The 26,094-nt window shown below is 41.2% G+C and overlaps 1 protein-coding gene across 1 annotated transcript in view; it reads right to left on the bottom strand.

Moving 5' to 3' along the window:
* Positions 1–22,784, bottom strand: part of prss12 (serine protease 12) — a 39,589-nt gene extending 16,805 nt beyond the window's left edge. Inside the window, exons 1-8 of the mRNA XM_037674326.1 lie at positions 22,457–22,784; positions 19,482–19,620; positions 16,877–17,049; positions 16,579–16,729; positions 15,353–15,531; positions 13,772–13,913; positions 13,445–13,665; positions 4,861–5,002 (exon numbers count right to left, since the gene is read on the bottom strand). Coding sequence (XP_037530254.1) covers positions 4,861–5,002; positions 13,445–13,665; positions 13,772–13,913; positions 15,353–15,531; positions 16,579–16,729; positions 16,877–17,049; positions 19,482–19,620; positions 22,457–22,784 — 1,475 coding nt within the window. The remainder of the gene's footprint in view (positions 1–4,860; positions 5,003–13,444; positions 13,666–13,771; positions 13,914–15,352; positions 15,532–16,578; positions 16,730–16,876; positions 17,050–19,481; positions 19,621–22,456) is intronic.
* Between the last annotated feature and the right edge of the window lie 3,310 nt (positions 22,785–26,094).

Here is a 26,094-nt window from a genome sequence, read left to right as displayed (position 1 = left end):
GAGTGTGCAGCATGACAGAGGAGCTGACAGAGAGCAGAGCTATGACAATATGTATTTACAAGCAGGTAAATATTCACTCGTTTTTTGTAACTACGTCATTCCAAAACAGGATGCTGATGGATCTATATTTATTAACTAGAACATTTCAGTGCATTTAAACAAGTAGGCCAGATCAAGCTGATGGCTTTTCATTTAATTTGTGTGAATCTGCACGTGTCAGTATAGATTTTGCTTTATTGCATTAAGATCCGACTCTTTGCCTTTAGAGACCTGTCACATAATAAGTTGTCACCACACCCAGCATGACACAAACTGATGATCTGAACATGGCGTTTCCACACCTCTAACACACTTCTTTCATTGTGCTCATGTTTATGTGCTCCAGATGTACCATTCAAAGAGTTTGGGTCACAGAAAAGGGCAGCTAAGGGGCCTTTCTGAGCCGTGATGTGAGAAAAATGAAGACAGGTTGTTCTTGTTTAGGTTTTTCTTTGTCATCGCTTTGATTTCTCAAAGGAAATGAAAGAAGAGTCTCAGAAGCTGACTTACCAGTATTTGTTAGTAAAAGAAAAAAAAATCATCTTAAAGGATGTTTAGTATATTTAAAATTTATAGCCATCCAGAGTAAAATACAAGAAAAAAGCAAGAAAACACCAAAGCTCATATCTACCATTATTAAAAGCATAAAAAGATTCAAGAGAAACTAAAGCAACTGCATTGTCTGAAAAAAAATTAAAAAAAATAATGCTTTGTGAACGCAGAAGGCTGGATGAATACTGAAATTTGCAGAAGAAGCTGAAACTGCGTTTAAAGCTAATACAATCAGAATCCTAGCAAAATTTTCATTCAACCTTTATTTAGACAGGTAAATCCCATTGAGCTTTGAGAACTCATTTACAAGAGAGACCTGATTTCAACAAAGAATGATGACAACAATGGACAACAGCGACAACAAACAATGCCAACCATACCAAAATGCTAGCTGAAAACAAAAGGTTAGCTAAAAGCAGCAAAAGTTTTAGCGTAAAGCTAAAAGATTCAAAGTGCTAGCAAAAAGCCAAACAGTCAAAATGTTAAATAAAAGCAGCAAAATATTAGCAAAAAGCTAAAAATATTTAAATGCTAGAGAAAAGCTACACAGTCAAAAGGTTAGCTAAAAGCCTAAAGTAGAAAAAGGCCAACTAAAAACTAAAAGTGTCAGAATGGTAGCTAAAAGTAAGTTTCAAAAAGCTAGCTAAAAACTAAAATTAGCTAGATGTTTAAGTTAAATGAATCATAAGACAAAAATCAAGAACGTTTACTGAAGCATATTTTAAAAAGAACACTATTTTGGAAAATGCTGGTGAAGATTCTCAGTCATCCAGGACATGATAAATTCAAAAAACGTTCAATACAAAAACAACTGGACTTTATTTGTAACAGAAGACGTTTCGCTCCTCATCCGAGGAGCTTTCTCAATTCAAAGAGCTGTGAGTGAGAGATTCAGGTTATAAGGCTGAGTGAGATAAGACACACACACACACATATGTAGATATGACAAGATGCAGATTTGGTTCAGATGGAAAGAGAGGACAGCCTCAACATTGAAGTTGACAGAAAACCAACCCACACAGACCAGTATCTTCTGTTTGACTCCCACCATCCACTGGAACACAAACTCTCTGTCATCAGAACTTTACAGCATTGGGCCAAACACGTCCCCATGAAGACAGAAGGGAAGGAAAAGGAACAAAAACACATTCAAGAAGCTCTCCAAACATGTGGATATCCTAACTGGGCTTTTGTCAAGTCAGCGAGGAAATCTACAAAACACACCAATAAACAGAAAAAGGAGAACAGCAGACAGAAAAACATTGTCATCCCTTATGTTGCTGGAGTATCAGAGAAATTCAGAAGGATTTTCAACAAACACAACATCCCAGTACATTTCAAACCCAGCAGGACTCTCAGACAGAGGCTGGTCCACCCTAAGGACAAAACACCCATACACAAACTGAATGTTGTAGTGTATGTGGTCCAGTGCAGCGAGGACTGTCCAGACCTCTACATTGGAGAAACTAAACAGCCTCTTCACAGACGCATGACTCAACACAGGAGAGCCACCTCCTCTGGACAAGATTCAGCTGTTCACCTCCACCTCACAGATAAGGGACACTCTTTTGAGGACCAAAATGTGCACATTTTGGACCGAGAACACAGATGGTTTGAGAGGGGGGTGAAGGAAGAAATTTTTGTAAAAAAAGAGAAAAGCCGTCTCTTAGAGGAAGAGGCCTCAGATTTCCACTTTCAAAAGCATATAATGCAACTTTAAAACAGATTCCCAGCCGGTTTTCACACCTGATGGGAACAGAGGGGCCTCATCTGTGAATTAGAGGAACAAAGATCTTAAGAAACCCCCACTGTTAAGGTGTTGAGTTGTGACGTCAAATCTACATATGTGTGTGTGTCTTATCTCACTCAGCCTTATAACCTGAATCTCTCACTCTCTGCTCATTGAATTGAGAAGGCTCCTCGGATGAGGAGCGAAACGTCTTCTGTTACAAATAAAGTCCAGTTGTTTTGGTATTGAACGCTTTTTTGAATATTTTTGGGGAAAAAAACTGAACAGATTTCAATGGATTCAATGTTTTAGGAAAACATTTGTAAGAAAGGTAAATAGTTTCAAAAGTATACAAGTTACAAACCCCCAAAATCAGAGCCCCCATCTCCTGGATGAGCTGAATAACATGTGGTAAATGGTAAATGGACCGTATTTATAGCTCTTTACACTACAATCTGTGTCCTCATTTACACATTCATACAGCACTCTGCTAGATCTATACAAAGCTAATTGAACAAATCATTCTAAAGAGACTAATCAGAGTTTCATCACATTCATACACCGATGGGACACACATCGGAGGCATTGAGTGGTTCAGTGTCTTGCCCAGGGACACTTCAGCATGTGATTGCTGGTGGATTCAAACCCCCAACTCTTGCATTGGAGGACGATTGCTCTAACCACTCAGCCACAGCCGCCCGTACATATGAATGGCTAAAATGTACAGTGTTCAGAAATTGTAAGTCTGAAAAAAGAAACATGCTGAAAACAAAAACCTAAACGGGGTCACAATAGTGTGAATGTTGAATCAGAATTCACAAAAACAGTCTTTTTAAACAGTTTCAAACACTTTTTCCAGCCTTCAACTGAACATAAATTCAGTCAAGATCAAGGCTTAAATTTAAAGTGGAAATAAAAAAAGAGGAAAAACCGATGGAGAACCGGGGCAGGAGCACCAGATGTATCTGCCAAGTCTGAAAGGTGGTGATGGATTCTGCAAACAGAGCCGGCAGTCTGGATTCATTTAAGTGAGTGTAATGTAAAGAGTGATCATGTTTCAACGTTTTCACCAGACTTCAGCTTTTCCAACATCCGGAACTGAATCACAACTGAAATAAAATGTTTAAATAAGATTTTCATTCATTCATTCAACCTTTATTTATACAGGTTAGTCTCATTGAGCCACGAGGACTCATTTACAAGACAGACCTGTTTTAAACTAAAAACACAGATGAGGTACAAACAACACTAGACAATCATAAAAAAGCAGATAAAATGAAAAGTAACTTGAAAAAATGTAAAAAAAATAAAATAAAATAAAACAGCTACATTATAAAGCCATGTAAAATACTAAAAACAGGAACATGTCTGTGTTGGTTTTTGCCATGAACTTAGCAGATGTTTAAAATCCCTTAGAGAGGTCAAGGTCGAGAGCTTCAGATCTTTCTGTAAGCTTAAAAAATTCTGTATGCTTAAAATGTATGCAAACTATTGCAAACTTTTGTTGTACTTGTAACCATGCATGTACTAATTACATTTAACTTGTAGAATACACTCCAGGCATCTTGGGTCTCTAGACTGTCCTCATGGCCAAAGGCAAAAAGCAACAACTTAATGGATTTGCTAGATACTAAGCTACATTTGAGTTGATAATAGCTGAAAGTTATTCAAAACAGTCCAAGAGCTATCACATCTCACAAGATCTAGTAAAAAATATAATGTATAAGTTTGACCAAAATGACTATACTTTGGTCCTTTCTCATCATAATCTGGTTTTACTGTAAAACTCTGGCATGAAAGGCGGCAGTGGATTTGCATTCCTTGACAAAAGCTAGCCCATTAATTAATGGGTTCTGGTGCAAGACTCCTGTGGGCAATGTGTCAAAGGTAGAATCTCCTGAATGACATGAATGAAACAAGCAAATAACTCACACGGACTTACAGGAAAATCACACAGCTCACCCATGTTTTACTGTATCAGATGATCTAATAGGAGAATATAATATTTACTGGCAATTTAATCCTTAGTATGCATGAATGGTTTATCTTTAGCCTGCACGCTGAAGGTAAAAAGAAACGAGCCACCAAACATTCAAAGCTCAAGAGTCTCCTCCCTTCCTGCTGTGTTTTATACCACTCACTGTCACTCCTGGTACAGTTTTTTTGACAGGTTGTGCGTGGGCTGGTGTAGGTTTGCACCATGATTGCTGTGGAAAAACAGCAACGTTTGATTTCTGTTTGTCCGGCTTGAACATAAGTGATGTTTTCCAAAAGATATACGAGGTTAGGAAGAGGTCAAATTTAATTGACGTGGTCATAAAAATGACAATGACAATGGATCCTTTGGAATCACTACAATGCAAAACATTTTAAAATTAATATTTCTCACCAGCAAGTAACCTATACTACTCAAGGCGGAAATTTACACCTGCAAGCAGTGTGTTGAAATGGAAACTTGATGGGCATAAAGAAACTCACGAACATGCTTTTCATTTTGTTTGTGGCTTGTTTTACAAGAGACAAAGTGCATATATGAATACCTGAAGCCCAACTGCCGACACACCACCTCAGCATCCTGGTCCGTCCATCCATCATCACAGACGGTCCCCCACTGACCAGAGAGATAGATCTCAACACGACCTTCCCTGGAGCTTTCTCCTCCCACGAGCCTGATGGGAATACCTGCAGGAACCACACACACACGTTTCATTACATTTAGACTCATGTATGGGCCTCTGAATCTCATTTTACAATTAGCTTAAGGGAACTTCACAAAGTAATGGAACGGATTTCAAATTTTGGACGCGAAAACTCGTTAATTCCCTCGAGAGGACGCACTTGAAAGAAAAAAACCTGCATTAACGGGAAGAAACTTCTAACATGACTGTTTTTAGTGCAGGCCTAACAATCGAAACTGACAATATTCTAATCTACACGTTGTTGGCAACGTTTTATTTGTTCTCCCAGCAGAAATTTAAAACACGGTATGTGAAAATGTTCAGAAGTCCTCTTGCATTCCTAACAAACCTGATCCTCCAGACTCACATGAGTGGCAGCATGTGCAGACACATTCTCTACAAGGAAAGTACACGGGAACACCTGTCTGCCATCTTACAACAAAACACCTCATTACCATGAAATTGTGTGTGGTGTGTGTGTGTGTTTAAAAGTCTGTTTTGTCCTTTTTCTCTGAGACGTTCACAGAAACGCTGCAGTTAATCCATTCTGTACTCTCTGCTCAGCATTCCTTAGAGCTTGCAGCTACAAAAGCCCACATTCATACAATAATGTCATTAGAGTGAGCATTAATGTGTTTTCCACATGGAGTAAGTTTCCCCAGCAGTTTACACTTATACGTGGTCTCAATTTGGTCTAAAAATAACATAATTAGCCACAGAAATAACAATGTCTTTCATTTGATCAGGGTATTAAATGAGTTATGTGTGTGTTGTAGAGTTGTGACCTTTGATTTCCCCATGTCTGTGTGTTCAAGTGTTTGTGTGTCTATTGCCACTGGATGGATTTTAATGATGTTTTCAAGTAAATATTAATTGGCTGTACATTTACAACTGATTAACTTTTCGAGTCAGTTTGATCCAAGATGGCGTCACAGCTAAGAAACCATAAAAAATAAACATACAAAATTACATGTCAGTCCGTCCAGCAGGTAATAAGTAAAAACTTTTTCTGTAAGTAGCTGAGCCATCCACAACTCGAAACATTGAGCTTAAACATTTTCTGCAAGATTTCTTTGTCTGTTAGCAAAATACTACATCCATCCATTATCTTTACCCGCTTCTTCCTTTTAGGGTCACTGGTGCCCATATACAGCAGTCACTGTGGGAGAGCCGGGGACACCCTGGACAGGTCTCCAGTCTATCACAGGGACACACAGAAACAAACAACCATTCTCTTGCTCTTTCTCTCTTTCTCTTTCTCTTTCTCTTTCTCTTTCTCTCACTCTCTCTCTCTCTCTCTCTCTTGAATGTCTTCTGGACATTCAAAAAAACAAAACAAAAAAAAAAATGTAGAAACGTTTCGTCTTTCATCCGAGATGAGTGTAGACCGCAGAGTCCTGGCCTGATGTTGTTGCTCTTCATTGCTGGGCCATCCTTTTGGCCAGTGGCTGTTTAGTTTCCTTGATGTAGGACTGATCACAGCCCTCCTGACACTGAACAGCATACACAATATTACTCTGTTTGTGCCGGGGGACTGGATCTTTGGGATGAACCAGTCTTTGCCGTAATGTATTTTGGGGTTTAAAAGCCACTGGGACGTTATGTTTAGAAAATAAATGTCTCAGTTTCTCTGATACTCCCTCAACATACGGAATGACCACCGGTCTGGGTCTGGGTCTGGGTTCCTCCTTTTCACCTGTTGGCTGACTGGAGTCCTGTTTGAGTTTCTTCTCTGCTTTCAGGAAGGCCCAGTTAGGATATCCACATTGCTCTAGAGCCTGTCTTGTGTAGGATTTCTCCTTCTGCCTGGCTCCTGAGTTAGTGGGGATGCTGTCTGCTCTGTGATACAGAGTCCTGATGACTCCTAACTTGTGCTCCAAAGGGTGATGGGAATCAAACTGCAAATACTGGTCTGTGTGGGTGGGTTTGCGGTACACCTCAGTTTGCAAATGTCCTCTACCAGAGACTGAGACCTCACAGTCCAAGAAAGCCAACCTGCCATTTTTTACATCTTCTCGTGTGAACTTGATGTATTTATCCACAGAGTTGATGTGGTCAGTAAAATTTAGGACTTCCTGAGATTTAATTTTAACCCAGGTGTCATCAACATACCTGAACCAATGACTTGGTGGTGTCCCTGAAAAGGACATCAAGGCTCTCTTTTCTACCTCCTCCATGTACAGGTTGGCAACAATAGGAGAAACTGGAGACCCCATAGCACATCCATGTTTCTGCCTATAATATTGCTCCCCATATGTGAAGTAGGTTGACTGCAGGCACAGTTTCAAGAGTTGACACAATTGTTCTATGGAAAGTGTGGTCAGAGTGTGGTCCTGCTGCTCAGAGTGGTGTCTGCTTTTAATTTTAAACTGACCACCTCTACTGCATCATCAACAGGAATGCACGTAAAGAGTGATGTGACATCAAAAGAGACCATTGTTTCATCAGTCTCCATGATGACGTCCCTCACCTTATCCACAAAGTCCATGGTGTTCTGTATGTGGTGTTCTGAGCTGCCAACTAAAGGGATGAGTACAGATGCCAGACATTTGGAAACACTGAATGTCCAGAGAACCAGATTTAACATTTTTAGACTTCTCGCTGAGAGGCAACAGCTCTACCAACTGGTCCACCATAGGTCAAATAAATGAGGAAATAGTAACGTCATCGTCGTCCCATCATGGCACTACATTTATTTGAGTAGACTGTTAATTTGAGATATATTTTGTGCTTAAGGAATTAACTATTTGTTTAAACAATTAAAATCTTACTTGATATTTGTTGAATTTTTGATGGTGATAAAAACCGATTTCAGTTTTTACATCAGTAATTGTAAAAGTTTTTCAATCTACTACTAACTGCTGCTGCTTATAATGTTGCATCATAAAGTTCTGCTGCTGATGTGAGAAGCTTAAAAGTTAAATAAATATCATCAGAGCACAGTTGAGTTGTTCCCCTGCAACCTTTAGACAAGAACCAGGGAATTTATCATGTTAGGGCAGGAGCTAATTCTCAGAATCAAGAACGTGACAATTATTTTTACGATTTGAACAAAATGGCCATTTCTCTGTCGTTTTCCTTAATTTGAGTGTAAATCTCTGACAGGAAATGTAGTGGGTGATAATCATTACTTTAAGGAACGATAAACATTTAATTTTCAAGCTCTTTAATGTGAACTCACTCTTTTGATTAAATGGAAAAACATGCAACATTCAAACATTTGGTGACTGAAGCAAAAGAAGTGTTGGAGGGTGAGATAAGGAGTCAATGAGTTAACTGTGGGAATGTTTACTTCTCTGCTGGTGTTAGCTACTGATAAAATGCCTGTGTTGGTCTTCTTGCTTTGAAACACAAATACATATCCCCTCTTGTTAACTAGTATGCGCACGCGCACACACACACACACAGAACAAAGTGCATTAGGGTTTTCACACGGCTCGATGTAACCTCGATGACCATCTCAACAAGTGTGAAAATGGGGAGAGAAAGGGTTCAAAGTGCTTATCTGCTGCTTCTTCCTTTTCCAGAGTAAACATAGACCCATCTGTCTGTGGCTCACTGTGAGGATGCACACACAAACACCCAAGCAAACACACAAATTGCAGTTATGATCCATAACTTAAGTGGGGCGTTTGTACAGCTGCCCAAGGCTTAGAGTTGCATTTGGACCTAAAAAATCCCACCCGGCCCGGCCCAATCCCATAGACATTTTGACAGAGTCCGACACGCCACGACTAATTAATTGTAAAGGCCCAACCCCGAAAGAAAAAAAAGGACTGTATTATCAGGTCTGTCGTGATGAAGAGAGAGCTGAGTCAAAAGGCGAAGCTCTCAATTTACCGATCGATCTACATTCCTACCCCCATCTATGGTTAGGATGCCTCCTGGACACCTCCCTGGTGAGGTGTTCCAGACACATCCCACCGGGAAGAGACCCAGAGGAAGACCCAGGACACGCTGGAGGGACTATGTTTCTCGGCTGGCCTGGGAATGCCTCGGGATTCCCCCGGAGGAGCTGGTCCAAGTGGCTGGGGAGAGGGAAGTCTGGGCCTCCCTACTTAAGCTGCTACCCCTGCGACCCGACCTCGGATAAGCAGAAGAAAATGGATGGATGGATGTATTATTAATTAAGCTTTTACTGCTTTTGTAAGCAAATCAGTTTGACATGATATTTTAAAAATGTAACGAAAGGACAATATAAGATTTCTTTTTATTAACAAGTCACCAAATGGATATTAACATACAAAATGAATAACCTAAAAAAAATCAACTGTAAACATAGGCTATTATACAGATGAACAAAAATATTTTTAGAATAAAATTATTTGAAAAAATATAGAACAAGGATATTTTAATTGAATGCGCTGCTCGCTTCAGGTTTTGTAGCTTCAGGCGCTGCAACTTCTTCCACTGCAGATGAGAGCAGGGTGCGGAGCTGGACACGCACTGCCGATGATCCGGTGATCCATCTGAAGCTTAACGGGACTTTTTTTTTACTCTTTCAATTGGCCGGTCGGACCTGAGTGCGCACCTGACACACATCAGCAGGTTTCACTGTGCTGGCTTTGTAGAGTGAGTTCTCCTGCTTTTTAGCTTTAGTTTAATACTTTCCAGCTCCATTATGTTCCTTGTTGTGGGTCAATTGGAAATCCTCAGATATGCGATAAGAGCAAAGGGTGGGCGGGGCCACATGCTCAATTAAAACTGCATCAAAAGCCTGAGACCGACCCGGCCCGCCCATCAAGCACATAATTTTGGCCAGACCCAGCCTGAATTTCGAGTCGGTTCGGACACGGGCCTGGGCCAGAAATCGCAACTCTACTTAGGCTCCTGCCAAACAGCGTTGGGCTCCTGAACAAGAGTCTGTGTGAACTCTAAAGACAAAGCAGTAACAACCAGGCCTGTCACAATAAACAATAAATAAATTCATCACATGATAAATGAAAATTATCAACCTAATTTCCATTCATCAGCTTTATCGTTTCTTCGTGTCTCTCTCTTTCTACTGAAGACACGGGATGACAAAAGGCTCAACTCCGGTGCTCTTCACTGACTCCTCCCTTTCTATTTTCTCTTTAAATCTATTTTAACTGTCCAAAATGGTATTTTTGGATCGTTAAAAGCAGCTAAGCTGAGAGGCTAAGCTACAAGCTAAGCTAACAGGCCGACCTCAGGAAAAAACCTTTGTCTTGTCGAAACGCCAAAATTCACGGGTGAAACCCGTGCCTTCGTGTAAATAGTTGTTTTTCTCTGCAAAAAGAAGCTGAGAATTATAAAATCTTTGTGAGAAAAATGCTATGCTGAGTTCAAACCACACGGAGCGTCTGCCATTTTGAGAACCAAAGAGAGACAGTCAATGCCACATCAAAGGGCCTCCCTCCCATTTTTCTTAAAGAGAAACACTGCTCGCTCCCTCACAATTCATCCTTTGGTTCAAACAGTCAACAATTTCTATGCATGCTTTGAAGACCTGAACAGACTACCCAGCACCAGACTCGCTTCACCACCAAATGAAGAGCTTCTCAGCGTGACCTCAGCCGGAGTAAGGAGTATTTTCAGGAGGATTAATCCGCACAAAGCAACCGGCCCAGACAGCATCCCTGGGAAGATGTTGAAAGACTGTGCCGATCAGCTCTGCAAGGTGCTGGCCGACATCTTTAACTCCTCACTCACCCTGGCAACAATTCCCACCTGCCAGAAGACTGCCACCATCATCCCAGTCCCAAAAAGCTCTACAGTGACTGGTCTGAATGACTATTGGCCAGTGGCCCTCACCTCAATAGTCGCTAAATGCTTCGAAAAACTGGTCATGACTCACATCAAAACAACCATCAACATCAACGAGGAACCTCATCAGTATGCATACTGTGAGAACCGATCAACAGAGGATGCCATCTCCTCTGTGGTCCACACTGCGCTCAACCACCTGGAGCAGAAAAACTCTTTACGTCTGAATGCTCTTTGTGGACTTCACATCCGCCTTCAACACCATGATCCCCCAAACCCTGATGGACAAACTACTCACACTAGGACTAAGCCGCTCCATTTGCAACTGGGTATTAGACTTCTTAACAAACAGACCACAGTTAGTGAGGATCCACAACTTCTCGTCCTCCACTATAACCCTCAGCACTGGCTCTCCTCAGGGATGTGTGTTGAGCCCCCTCCTGTTTAGTCTGCTCACGTATGATTGTGCAGCTACCCATCCAGGCTGTCATATTGTAAAGTTTGCAGATGATACAGCGGTGGAGGAATGCATCACAAACAATGATGAGTCCAGCTACAGGCAAGAGGTGGAACACCTGGGGAGCTGGTGCAAATAGAATAACCTTCACATCAATGTGAAGAAGACAAAAGAATTGATTGTGGACTTCAGAAGGAACAAAAACATCTACACTCCCCTGAACATAAGAGGATCTGCAGTGGAAGTGGTCTCCAACTACAAGTACTTGGGTGTACACATGAATGACAACCTCAGCTGGAGCAACAACACCACCAGCCTGATCAAGAAAGCTCATCAGAGACTCTATTTCCTCAGGCGACTGAGACGAGCTGGTCTGGGAAGCTCAGTCCTCACCTCCTTCTACAGGTGTGCAGTGGAGAGCATCCTGTCCTCCAGCATCAATGTGTGGCATGGAGGCTGCACAGCTGCAGAAAGAAAAGCTTTGCAGAGAGTGGTGAAGGCTGCACAGAAGACTGTCGGAGTCAGCCTCCCCACCATCACAGACATCTACACCTCTAGATGCAGGAAGAGGGCTACCTGCATCATGAAGGACCTCACTCACCCAGCACACACACTTTTTGCCCCACTCCCCTCAGGAAGGAGGTTAAGGAGCATTAAGTGTAGAACCACTAGACTGAGGAACAGCTTCTACCCTGAGGCTGTTAGACTCATGAATCTCTAACTAGAATAATCACTGTGAAAAATCATATCATGTTGCTTCTGATCTGTTTCATGTTGCTGCTGATCTGTTTCCATGTTGTTGTGTTCATGCGTGCACATCCGCTCACACAGACTCATGTTCATGTTTGTGCTGATGTTCAGTGTTTTATGTTATGAGTGCTTAGTGTATATTTAGTTGATGTTTTTCTTAGTTCATATCTTAGATCTTATTAATGTTTTTCTTTTACATTTTATTGTTGGATGTAACTGGGACCCTGTGTACATAATTTCGCTCCACCACATGTACCACATGAGGTGCGAATGACAATAAAGAAACTCTGACTCTGACATGTTTGAAGTATTGTTGGGACTGACTCTTAGCTACAACCAGTCCAAATTTTAGCTCAACTTATGGCTGCGTTATAGTATTTTGAACCGTTTTGAACCAGGTCGACTCCAAAAATTAATCAGAAACATAGTTAAGAATCAATGCTCGAAGTGGGCCAATACTCACCTGTATTGGCCCCCTTAATGTTCGTTTTTTGCATACCATCACTGTTTATAGTGCACAACCACTTACTTATAAACCTGCTGGTATGCAGTTTTCAGTTTCACCATCTGTATACTATGGCCAAATCTTATGAAGTGCATTTTGAACATGTCATTGACTGAAAACAAGAAGTCTAAAACATTGATTAAAAGTTGGGTACAAACAGCCAATCTGAGGCACAGCTCGGTGTGTGCAAGGGAATTTTCTGATCAACATATCAACCCCAAACCTACATAGAAATATTATAGTAAACAGAGTTGTAGCTATTACAGGGGAATTAAGTTAATTTGTCATACAATGAAAATCTGGAAGAGAGTTGTGGAAGCTAGACTTAGATGAGAGGTGACTATTTGTGAGCAGCAGAATGGTTTCATGCCAAGAAAGAGCACCACAGATGACATATTTGCTTTGAGGATGCTGATGGAGAAGTACAGAGAAGGTCAGAAAGAACTACATTGTGTTTTTGTAGAGTTAGAAAAAGTATGACAGGGTGCCGAGGGAGGAGGTATGGTATTGCAAGAGGAAATCTGGAGCAGCAGAGAAGTATGTTAGACTGGTACAGGACATGTATGAGGACAGCAGGAAAGTGGTGAGATGTGCTTTAGAAGTGACAGCTTCAAGGTGGATGAGGGATTGCATCAAGGATCAGCTCAGATAATGCAGATGATCATTATTGTAATTCTGCTGGGATGAAAGTTGTCTTGGCTGTGTAAGGTGGCAATGCTTGACATGAATGTGGACCAATACCTTTGGGTACCAAGCCTTAGACTGCACTCCGACCTCCTTATGGGCAAACAAACCATCCACTTTGACTAGCATTGAATGGAACACCAAAGCTCTGATGTATTGATAAGGAAACTGTTTCAAACAGATTACAGCAGTCCTTTGAATGGGTTTGGGTGTAGCTGATAGCAGCTGACAACATACAAGCAAAACATTTGTTCTACAATTCATTCCACCGGTGCCTGTTAATTGTAAGATATGTCACACTGTATGACAAGATGCTGTCTTACTTGTTGGAAAGCCACCTCCGCTGCGCTCAGGGCTGCAGGCGATTTTAACGTCTTTGTGGTGTGTGCAGTCATGACGGAACCACTCCCTCTTCTTGCACAACAATAGACTTGGTTCTTTCCCCGTGCAACTCACATCATCCAAAAGAATAGGACCTGACCCCACCCTGAAGGGTGAGACAGGAGTGATGTCCAGGCCTCCAGAAAAAAGAGTTTCACCCCCCCTGCTGTGCAGACAAGCACACATGCAGGAACATTTAGACTCAGTCATTAATGATGGATAGGAGGGTGTGGGAATGCACGTGACTGAGAGTGAATACTTCACTGGACCTGTAGCCGAGCTGTCGACACACTACTTGTGTGTTTGATTCAGTCCAGCCATCATCACACACTGTACCCCACTGACCGCGGTAGAAGATTTCTAAACGCCCCTCGTGGCTTCCAGTGCCACCGATCAACCTGGTGGTACCATCTGCATAGAGCAACAATACACACAAAGGGAAAAAAAGCAATTAATCAAAAAAAATGGCAAAAAGACATTTTGAAAAAAAAATATATTTTTTTGCTTTCATTCATCCATTCATCGTCTGCTGCTTGTTCTGAAGTCCTAGAGTCTCCAATTGGACATGAGTTGAACATCTCCATAGGGAATTGTTCAGGGGGCATCCTTATGAGATGATTGAACCACACCATTTGGTTCCTCTCAGTGTGGAGGAGCAGCAGTCTTGACATAATTTGTTAAGGTCAACAGCACCTCACCTCCACTAGACGCAGTCTTGGTAATGTGCTGCTTTCCTTCCCTCAGCTACCTGACAGTTTGCCAGAATCTTTTAGAAGTAAATTGAGAATCTCTATCCAGTGCCTCACCAGAGTCCTCCACATTCACTTTTGTCTCAGCAACATCTAGGACTGCAGTCCACTTGGCCCTCAGCTGTCACTGGAGTCCTACCAGATAACAAATCCCATAAAGACTCCTTTTCAGCTCAAAGGCCTCCCACACCTGGGTTGTCCTTTACCGGGTTCAAGGACAGTCACCATGACAGGCTCCAAAATCCTTAGGGACACAGCTCGACTAGAGGTGTGACAAGTGAGCCATTTGGACTCAATGTCCCCCCTCCGCTGTGATGGTGAGAGTTGAAAATCTTATTGGCAGGTCCTTCTGCCAGGCATTCCCAGTAAACCCTCACTACATGTTTGGGTCTGTAAGGTCTGATCAAGTGATCAAGGTGGCAACCACAGGCCATCGATCTTAAAGGCACAAAAACATTTTTGAACTCAGACAATTTTCCAGATTTTGAGCTAAATTCAGTGTATAATAGTTGAGAGTCATTCACAGTACATTCTCTGAGTCTACGTCACATTTCATGCGATCTCACGACACATAAAAACATGCAAAAAGTCATTCACCAGGTTGGACCAAAATGGCTATAACTACTGGTACATTCTTTCTAGGCCTGGTTTTGCATGAATGGCAGCAGGCTACATTCATTCAAGGATAGCTATGTCTTTAATCTTTTGTATTTTTAATTATGCTTTATATGTTTTTATTTTGACTGTAGTACGTAATATACAGTAAGCTGGTCAAAATTGTTAAAGCAGGCAACACTGATATGAAACATGAGTATGTCCATTCAGTGATGGCCAAGAATTACTCCAGACATGTGAGCTCTTTTAAATAGAGACAATGACTGCAAGACATTTCTGTTTAGTAAAGTTCAGCTGTTTGCTGATGTTTTCTGTTCCACCTGTGTTTGACAAGTCAAAATACCTGCACCAAAAACCTAGATAACTATCAAACGATTTACAGGACACATGTTCCAACATATAACGATTAGAGATGCTAAAAGTGCCACCATCATAGAAAACTATTGGTGCAAGCGACACTTTTGTGAAGGAAATATGCTGTCCTACCTGTGAGGGGGCTGCAGGAGACTCCTGCATCCTCAGAGTGTAGACAGTTGTGCTCCCCCCAAGCACCCTTGGGACACTGTTCCAGAGTGAGCTCATTGCCTGAGCAACGCACTTCATCCAACCACACACGGCCTGAATGCTTTCCAAAATGTGCTTGGCCCCACGCCCGTGCAACACCACTAAGAAAAGACAGCAAACAGTAAAAATAGATCATTTGCTTCTGTGATAACACAGACGCAGAGGGGGAAAGAGATGCGTTGAGTGGTTGTGTCTCACAAATACATCGTATAAGACATAGTGTACATAGAGTACATAGAGTACATAGAGTTACATTCTGGAACGTCTCCTGGAGGTACATTCATGGTTTTTGTTATTGTTTTGTTTATCAGTTATTTACTTTCTAAAAAATATATGTATCCAGAGTGAACCAATTCACTTGTTTTGCATGATTGTGTTTATTTGTCTGTTGTCAAAATACTGGACACATATTTAATGAACATTATATCTCCGAAAATAATCATTTGGTGAGCATTTACAACTGATTAACTTAAAATTGACCTCATACAAGATGGCCGCCACAGCTAATCCACTTTACAAACACAAAAATGATTACAACTCCGTCAGTTTTACAGATAATGTGCTAAACTTTGATGTGGCACAAACGAGTCACTCCGACCCCAGTTCGAGCACTACGAGATATTGTATTTTGCTATTTTCAAGATTTGACCAAATTAACTGGAACTCCATTATTTCTCAACGCAAGATGATCTTTATTTAAAACTCTGGCATAAAAAGTAGCAGGCGACATGCAAGGAATACTCTATCTCGTGGAACAGATATTTTACATTTATGCTGTATAGATGAGAAACAGCTCGGCAGATACAATCATTAACAATGCAAAACATTAATAGAGAATATGGCGTTGCTAAATATGCATATCTCTGTGGTGCTAGCATGCATGCAGAAACAATGAGCCTGATTCACTGTTTGACCCCAGATGTTCTTTACTGCTCACTCCTCTCTGTGTGAGTCTGGATGGAAAGAATACTTGTCATACTTTAGGAGACAGAGGGAGAGGAAGATGGCTTCACACCCACATTTCCTCAGCTCCATTCTCTTACGCACGCCCCTTTTTCACATTCTGATAATGATTTCCTTATGGCCATTACTGTACAGAACTCATATAGAAGAGAAAACTGAAATCTATTTGTGTGTCACCTTCGTACCTCAGCCCCAGCTGTCGACACACCACCTCTGCATCGCTGTCGTCCCACTGGTCGTCACATATGGAGCCCCACTGCCCTGCGTGAAAGACTTCCACTGTGCCCTCTGACTCAGATCGACCCCCCACCAGTCGAACAGGAAGTGTACCAACAGCTGAAAATCACAAATATACAAGTTTATACAGATTTTGAAACAACAAGCGCCGCAGCTTTCTCACGCGTAGTCGGACTGTCAGGGTTTCAACTCTTGTCAGACCTTATTTATTTTCAGTCTTCGTATAATCTCATAAAGCAGGCCCACCTTGCTGCTGGGTGCAGGTGACAGCTGCAGCCAGGAAGCACTCCTCTCCATTCCAGGTAGTTTTGGGACACTGCAGCAGGTCTGGCTCCTCTCCCTGGCAATGGACCGCCATCCAGTGGAGCTTAGCTACGCCGGGCCGAAAGAGGGGAACTGCACGAGCGAGTCCTGAGATCCTGGGAGGAGATCATCAAAAGCAAAGAAGTTACTCGTACTTATTTACCTGCTGGCAGTTCCAATCTTTATCTCATAGGAGGTGTTAAGCATTTTAAACTAAACCCATAAAGAGAGAATTGTTCAGTCACTGGTCAGTTAAAAGCAGTCTCCTTGAGCTTGAAAAACTGAAATGATCACTGAGGTACTCGATCTGGTGAACGCACGTATGTTAAAATGAAAGACTTTTTGGTGTGAAACAAGCGACATGTTTAGAGCTTAGAAAAATAGATCTTTGAACAGCTGAGTTCTACATTTTATGCTGTTTGGGTTTTGAAAACATATTTCCACTAAGATTACAAATATGTTTTGTTCTACAAAATATAAAGACTGAACTGGACAAAGGTGATGAGGTGGGATTATGTGTCTTGAATAAAAGAAAACCTTTAATGCAGTGGCGTAGTCTATGCGATACGCAGGTATATGGAGTATACCCACTAGAAAAGCTTGGGAATGTCAGTATACCCAGTTAAAAGTGCCCGGTGATACGTGACATATTATTGGGCATGTGTCATTGTCTACACATTTGGAACATTTTATAGACACGTCGAGTTGGTTCAACCTGTTTTTTGCATGATTAATACTTCAGTACTTACTACTTAATACTTGAACATGTTTTGCTTTGATACCGTTTTATAAAATCTATAACGTTTTTAATACGAAGCCAACTGTTGTACAAAGTTTATTGTACATTTATTCAAATATAAGCGTCAGAGAAATTTTGAAATGTTCAATATGCTTAAAAATCAAAATAAATCGATGAATACATTGTACTAACTGGTGTACTTTGGTTTCTAAGCACAGTATACCCAGTATGAAAATGTAGACTACACCACTGCTTTAATGCAATTAACCCTCCTGCTGCCCTGGGGTCAAAATGAACCATGGGCTCTTAACTCGGACTTTTTACATTTAAGTGTTCTCATCCAAACTTATCAAAACACATGTGTTGTCATTTTAAAAACATGGATAACTTTGCACTTGAATAAATGTTTGGATCATGGGCTAAGATTTATAGTTGATAATGATGGTGGTGTACCTCAAGGCTCCTTTTTGGTATTTTTCGTTTGTACATTTATGACTTTACTGAAGTTTATTTGTCTAGTATTAACTGTCAGATGTCCACATGTGCTGACGGCACAGAATCAGAGCTACACGCAAAAAAAAAAAGCAAGCAGCAGAAGAACTGTCAGCTTCCATGATCAACGTCTCTGACTGGTCAAGTAACTCATGTTTCTGCTTTAATATGATAAAACAATTTATTATTGTCAAGGTCTGTAAAAAGAGATCAAGACCTATATGTTTTTGCTGTAAACTATATTTAAATAAGCTTTTCGTGGTTTAGCTTCTACTTCACTGAATAATTTCACTGAACAAAATAAAAACTGTAGTCGAAGAAATTTTGTCCAACGTTTTTATGGATGTTTTTGTTGGAATCTTTAGATCTAAGACAACTTTTTAAATTAATTTTTGTACCATCAGCCTGCCCAGAACTGAAAATGAGCCTGTAATTGTCCTGGTCCAGTCACATGATGAACAGAATGATGATGATTTACCTTCACTAATGTTTCTGTTTGTTGTTTGTAATACACAGATAGAAAGTTTAAAATATACATATACAGTTTTGTTTTTCCGAGCAGGGACAGTATGTACATATATATATTTTATGATGAGATAAGAAGTAAAAAAATCAAGCCCTTCTAGTCCAAGCAAGCGCAGCTTGTCTCACAGCTGTTTCCTGGCGCTGGTAGTTGTAATGTTTGCTCACCAGCAGCTTTCAATAACAGACCATGTGAAAGTCATCGCCAAGGATTCCAGCTGACTTACGTCTGACATTTGCCCTCTCTCCTTTAGACTGTGTGCTTTCATTGACTCCTGATGCACATGCTGCACAGCCGTGCGCTCATGTCAGAATGTATGAGTAAACGTGTAGCAGGACTGTCTCTGCTGGCTGCGCCACCTCGTCTTATGAACACGATTAAAAATGAATAAGTGCTCTATGGGGCTCCGTCAAGACCTGTTCTAGCCTGACTAAACCTCAGAGGCAAGACTGTATAACACAGCTGCGTGCATGTGAGACAGTAGTGCGCTAATAAGTATGAAAATAGCCGAGCTCTTAAACTATTTAAACACCTCTGCAGGGTAATAAAATGTGGAATGTAAAGGTCATACAAGAAAGTTACAGTTCCTGCAAAAAGAACAAAATACCTAGAGTAAATTTGTCTGGAGTGCTGTGAACATCACTAATGATTACACTGAACCATCCGAGCCATTAAGCCTCTGTAAGCAGCTTCAGGTTGTGGATTTTTATGACGGATGGCTGCAGCACTCTGCGTCTGACTGTGACACGAGGAGGCAGATGGAAAGTGCATGAAACGTGTTTGCTCGCTCTCACCCCTTTCCCAGCTGCCTGCAAACCACTGAAGCATCTTCATCCCCCCACTGACTGCCGCACACAGAGCCCCAGACCCCTCCCAGGTACACCTCCACCCTGCCGTCCAGCTTGGAGCGGCCTCCTTGCAGACGCACCGAGCCTGGAAGGAGAAAAGAAGGCTGGGGTAAAAGACAACGAGATGAAAACAAGACAAAACACTCTACGACAAAGACAATGGACGTCGGTGCAAATCGAGGATAATTACTTGTTCTTGATTATAATGTGTCTGCTTGTGTCTGTGAGTTTCTGTGTCTGTTTGCAAAATATCTGATGAACCGTGAGGCCATTCATTGAAACTTGCAGGGAAGTGATTTTTGAATGTACATTTACAACTTGTTACCTTTTGCAGAAACAAAACCCCAATTAAAGATGGCCACCTGAGACAACTGACCACAGAAAACATGAAAATGGACGTAATTCAGTATATTTTACAGATACTGTGTAATATTTGAAAGGATTGTAGCTCGAGGTCATTCACAACATGTAAGTGTTACGCACTGACTGAGATTTATACTCACATGTTTAGCATTACTTGTTGGAGTCAGTGTCAGTTTATTAATATGAAACATAAAAACAACAACAGTTGCCCACAGTGCTTTACAGTTCAGTCAAATGAAAATGTAAATCAACAAGAACAAAGAAATACAAGGTGCAAAACACAACAAGGGAATAAAAACATCAGTTCTAACAGGCTATCAAACTCATCCTGGATGAAACTTCAGGAGAAAAGATGAGAAAAGATTTAAAAGTCTTAACAGTCTCAGCGGCCTTTGCCTGTTAGTAAAATATCTCATGAACCAATAAAACATTCAGAAAGTAATGACTGGCTGCACATCTACAACTGACTAACTTTTGGAGTTAACCCAATTCCAAATGGCTGCCACAACCAACAGAACGTCTGACAATCAAAACAAAAAAAGGGCATTTTTACAGAAATTGGGGTAAAATTGAATGTGCTAGTGTCTACCTTCACAGTCATGCACGTCTTTTCTGTAGAGTTTAATGTTTGAAAACACAACAAAACCTGAACAAGAACTTTTCTGATATTTCTTATGCGTGCACGTACAGTGCACTCCTCCTGCTTGTTTCTGCTTTGTGTGGGGAATTTCAGTGGACAAGTCCAGACAAGTTCGACTGTATCTGAGAAGACACGGTGGCGCAGCGGGTAGAGCTGTCGCCTCTCAGTGAGAAGGTCACAGGATCGTCTCCCAGCTGGGGGCCTTTCTGGGTGCAGTTTGCATGTGTGGGTTTTCTCCAGGTACTCCAGTTTCCTCCCACAGACCAAAAACATGCATGACTGGTAACTAAATTATGTGAGTGGTTAACCAACAAAGTCCATGCTCAATAATCCAGGTATACAATCCAACAATTTTCAGTCAGGTCATCTGGGCAGTTTCTTTTTTTTTTTCTGAAACGTTTCACCTTCCATCCAGAAGGCTTCATCAGTCAAGGAAACACACAACACAAAACTGATTCTTACCCCAAACAGCTTACTCCAAAGTGGAACCAAAAAAAAAAGAAACTGTCCAGATGACCTGACTGAAAATTGTTGGATATGTGAGCGGTTGTTTGTTTCCATGTGGTCCTGTGATGGATGTGAGATGTGTCCATGGGGTACCCTGACTGCTGAACGTAAGCACCAGGGACCCCGCTACCCAGAAACGAGAAACGGGTAAAGAAAATAGATGTATGTCCAAACTGACACACAGGTACGGAACAGGTCTGTCAGCACATCTGACGGTGCAAACCACTCAACGCGTCACATTGTAAGACCTTTTAGCAGGAGGGATATAACTTATCCACACTCTGCAGACAAATAGCAAGACTAAAAATAAAGCCTAAAAATATCACCGGCTGGCTCCTCGAGTCAGATGGAACTCACATTCATCCATCCACCCCACTTAAAACTTGATCTCTTCACTTTCCGTTAACACGATATGATAAACTGTGTTGTGGTTTTCCAGTTAGATGCACTGGGGCCTGCAGCCTGCAGCCTGCAGCTCTGCAGCCACATGTGGCTCTTCAAACCCTCTGAGCGGCACTTTGTAAAGTTACACGGGCAATTTTTATCAATAAATCCTCAACGGGAAACAAAACTTTTATCTGTTTACCTGTGCACTGTGTATTATGTGCAGCTTCACGTCACTTCAGAATCAGCTGAATTGGACTCATGTTTTTAGGATTAATATTCAATGATCAGTTTTAAAAAGCTTGTCGACGGTTTTGCTTAGCAAAAGCGAAATCACTGAGTAGATCCAACAGAAAACATGTTTAAAGCATGTAGCAGACTATTATTTTCTAATATGTGAAACACAAAAGCAGGACCTCCCCTGATAAAGGTTATATTTTAGTCTTTAGGCTGCAACTTTGTGCTTCATGTAGTGGTATCAACACATTTACCTCGTTGATAAGGTGAATTTGTTGGACTCTGAGACTGTGGATGCTTCTCCTTTTGTTTGGATCTAAGAATTAACAGGTCTCTCTTGTAAAAGAGTCGTCACAGTGTGACTAACCTGTATAAATAAAGGTTGAATGAATGAAAAATCTCTGGGGATAAAATTATTAATGGACTCAATGTGCTCTGCATGCTTCTGAACAAAAAGTGCATCTTATTTTATTTTCTCCTAACATTTAAAACATACAATGTTACACCAGGACATTGAGTTTTATTTATTTATTTATTTATTTTTTTTTAACAATTTGTCTAGAATATATTTTAGGAGCCAAGAAGATTTTAAACTTCATTTTTAGGAATGATAGTTGAAATGGCATTTGAAGCACAAAACATAACGCGTCCCTCCAAGTTCACATTGTGTGTACAGTTAGTAGTAGTACTGTAGTATTTTGGAATGAGCAGTCAGTTTAGCCTCCGTGTTTTGGTCTTGCTGTTCCAACGTGAGGGTGAGTGCTCGGAGCCGGTGTGGGCCTGCTGGTACCTTGTTTACAGTCGCAGTAGCCCCAGTCCGTCCTGCCTCGGTGGTTCCTGAAGAAGCACCAGGGACGGATCCTGCCGTCCGGGTTGCGGCAGTGGTTGTGCTCTCCTATCCCTTTGCCCGGGTGGCGCTCCTTGAATCCGGCCACCTCGGTCCAGTTCATGCACCGGCTGCCGGACTCCGTGACGTCCACGGCCCCCCGGTAAGAGCCGTGGCTCCGGGCGCACTCGGTGAAAGGGAGGATGAATGAAGGGAGGCGGCTGGAGGAGGCGCCGGCAGCCCGCAGCAGGAGCAGAGAGGCAGCCACTGAGGAGAGAAGCAGCGCTCTCATGTTAGCTCCGGTACCGGAGGAAATCTGATTCAGGCATCAGCTGACGGCCCCCACTCATCCACACCGGCTCTGTGGGAAGGAGGAGCGGGGGTGGAGGTGAGGGGGGAGAGACGCTCCGACTCCTCTGATATTATGATCCCACACCGGGAGTCTCATCCACACATTTGTTTCCAGCTGCTGCTTTCTGCAGGGGTCGCTACAGCGAGTCAACTCCGTCTGAAGATTATTTTATACCGTAAGCCCCTCCTGCACTACCGGGACTCGAACCCGCAACCTCAGGATTCACCTACCGCGGCCCAGAGATTCATTCAAACGATAAATATACGGAATGTCACCCTATATATATATATATATATGTAATTTTTTTTTTTTTTAACCGGTATGTGTATATAGGCCTAAATAGTATATTAAACACAAAGGTTAAGCCCTGCTAAAATAGAATGTAAGAGCGCATTTCCCAATATTTCCCTTTCACGATTAATGTTGACTTCACATTTGGAGCTACAGCAGCTTGTGGTCGGTGCCATGGTCTTGTAATCATGAGATTGTGGGTTCCAACCCAGCTGGCATCAGGAAGGGCATCACAATTGCCACATCTTGCTGTGGTGACCCCTGAAGGGAACAGCCAAAATAAACTTTTGACTTCAGTTCAAAGTCTTACATCATTTGCCCTGATGCATGTGCAATCATCCAAGTAGATAACTCTAACAAGGTTGAGTCAGGAACGAATTTCATCCATTCATCCACTATCTTGACCTGTTTCTTCCTTTTCGGGTCTCGGGGGTCACTGGTGTCCATGTCCAGCAATCACTGTGTGAGAGGCGGAGGACACGCTGGACAGATCACAAGTCCATCCAAGGGACACATAGAGACAAACGAGACAAACAACCATTCACTCTCTCACTCACACCTAGAGACAGTTTAGAGTTACCAATCAGCCTAACATGCATGTTTTTGGTCTGTGGGAGGAAACGGGAGTACCTGGAGAAAACCCACGCACATAGAACATACAGACTCCACCCAAAAAGGCCCCCGGCCAGGATTTGAGCCAGGACGACCAACTGTGCTGCCCCATATAGAAGATGAGTCAGTAAATGTCTCCGTCAAAGTTTTAGATTCAATAAAAAAAAAAAATGGAAACACACAGTTTATAACTACTGTATCTAACAAAAGGAGTTTTGAACTCAGAACAAAAACATTTCCTCCTAATTTGCCTTGATCTCTGGTTACTTCTGTCCATGAAGATGATTTAAAAAGTCTTCTAAAGATTTGTTGCTGACAGGTGTACATGAGTTCACTCAGACACAACCACTGATGTTAGCCACCTGTTTGGACATTTAGTGATAATATTGCACTTTTTATTTGCTGTGAACAGGTGCTGAAAGCTCTCTGACCAGGTTCCGTCCATCGTTAAACACCCACACCAGTGACGTAGAAAGGAAGCAGGGACATGCAGAGGTACGAGCAGCTCAGTAGCCTGCAGAGGAAGAGGATGGAGGAAAAGATGAAGGATGGAGTGGACGTCATTGTTGCCTCAGCTGTGGCACAACTTCCACCAAAGGTCTTATACCTCTGGATAAAATAGTGCACATATGCTGTGCACTGACAAACCTGGCCCCCTCCGTTGTTCTTTCAGGGTTAAACATTATAAAACATAAACAATATGATGTTGTACGATTCATGATGACATTGTACAGTGAATTAATATTTTCACTAAAGAAATGGATGACACTGATGAATCAGTTATTTAATAACTTTTATTAAATGTTAATTTTGTGACTACAATAATGAAGTATATCGTGCAGCCTGAAATATTTGTGCTTCTACATCATCTGAGGATGCTCCTGAGCACATGTTGATGATGAGGCCTCTTAGCTCGGTGTGGTGGCCCACCATCATCTTGCTGTTAGCATGTTCCAGTCCCCATCTAGAAGCAGAAAAAAAACAACTGTTTATATAAACACATGAAAAAAAAATACAAGTTTCAAACATTTTGATGGAAATCAAGAAAATAAGTCATTCCAGAGAAATTAATAGGAATATTTTATGTTACATAATAACTGTTTACACTAAAACGTTTTTACTTTATTCTTTCTATTTTAGTAATGAACATGAAAGATGTGAAGATATCTGTTGAAATACGCCCAAATAATTTGACAATCATGTAAAGACTTGACCTCATAAGCAGAATTCATTTCTTACAGAGCTGGTTGCCTTCACTGGAAGCTGAATGCGTTTAGTATCAGAATTCATAGCCAGCTCAGATATTTTTGGGTGCATTTTGTAGCATAAATATTTTTCTTTGTAAGGGCGTGATGTATCAGACACTCAACATTATATTTCTGTGTTTCGCCCCAAATATCAGTGCTGAATGGAAAACTTTGTCTGACAGACATTTGCTGGACTAATTTTCTATCTGATTGGTGCTGGTTGCTACTGTATGTGTACATAAATCATACACATATCATAAATTTATCTTGCAAGATTACAAAACTGATTTACAAGCACAGAATGACAGGAATTGTTGCTCAGAGAGGACCATCAACCTCGTCAGACACATCATTCAGCATCGTGCAGTAATATAAAAAGGTTTGTATGTTATGTTATGTTATGGCAATTAGTAAAGGTACATTTACTACAAAAATGAATTAAATACTTTAATTTGTTTGTGCCTATTTCAAGTAGCTTCCACCATTGCACATACAAATTGTACATATACAAACATTAAAAGCAGTTGTTAAAAAAAAAAAAAAATTTAAACTATAGTCAAACTTCAGCTGTTTTTAAGGACTACATATCGATCTAAATATGGGATTTTATTTATAATGACTAAATGCGTGAATTTGACCTCAACAACCTTTTTTTCTTTATAATGTATTCTTAGACTATGCACAAAATGTAATTTTTATGTCCACACTTCACTGTGTCTTAAACTATATTTTTAAAGACAATTTAAACAAATATATGAATAAGCATGTTTGAGCACCTGGGCACGTAAGGGACAAAAAAAAAGAGATTTTTAAACCCACAGTTGTAAATATCTTCTGGTTGGCTGGGAATGTTAAACGCTAAATGAAAGCGTCGATTATGCTTTCGTCATCATCAGGCGACTATTAGTTCACGAACGTGTTAACTTTTACAACTGGCGTACACCGGTAGGTTCATAGGAATGCGGAGTTACATGCATTATTCTTTGTTTTTATGTATTTCATTCTATTTAAAAGTATTTGATCTACTTTGACTTTGCAGCCGAAAATGTTACAAAGACAAAAGCTTAACTCGCATGTCCTTCTTCATTTAGACACCGATC

Source organism: Nematolebias whitei, chromosome 3 (genome assembly GCF_014905685.2).
Source record: "Nematolebias whitei isolate Nwh7 chromosome 3, NemWhi1, whole genome shotgun sequence".
Taxonomy (NCBI): Eukaryota; Metazoa; Chordata; class Actinopteri; order Cyprinodontiformes; family Rivulidae; genus Nematolebias; species Nematolebias whitei.
Note: the sequence above shows the minus strand (reverse complement) of the source record. Positions and strands in the feature narration are given on the sequence as shown.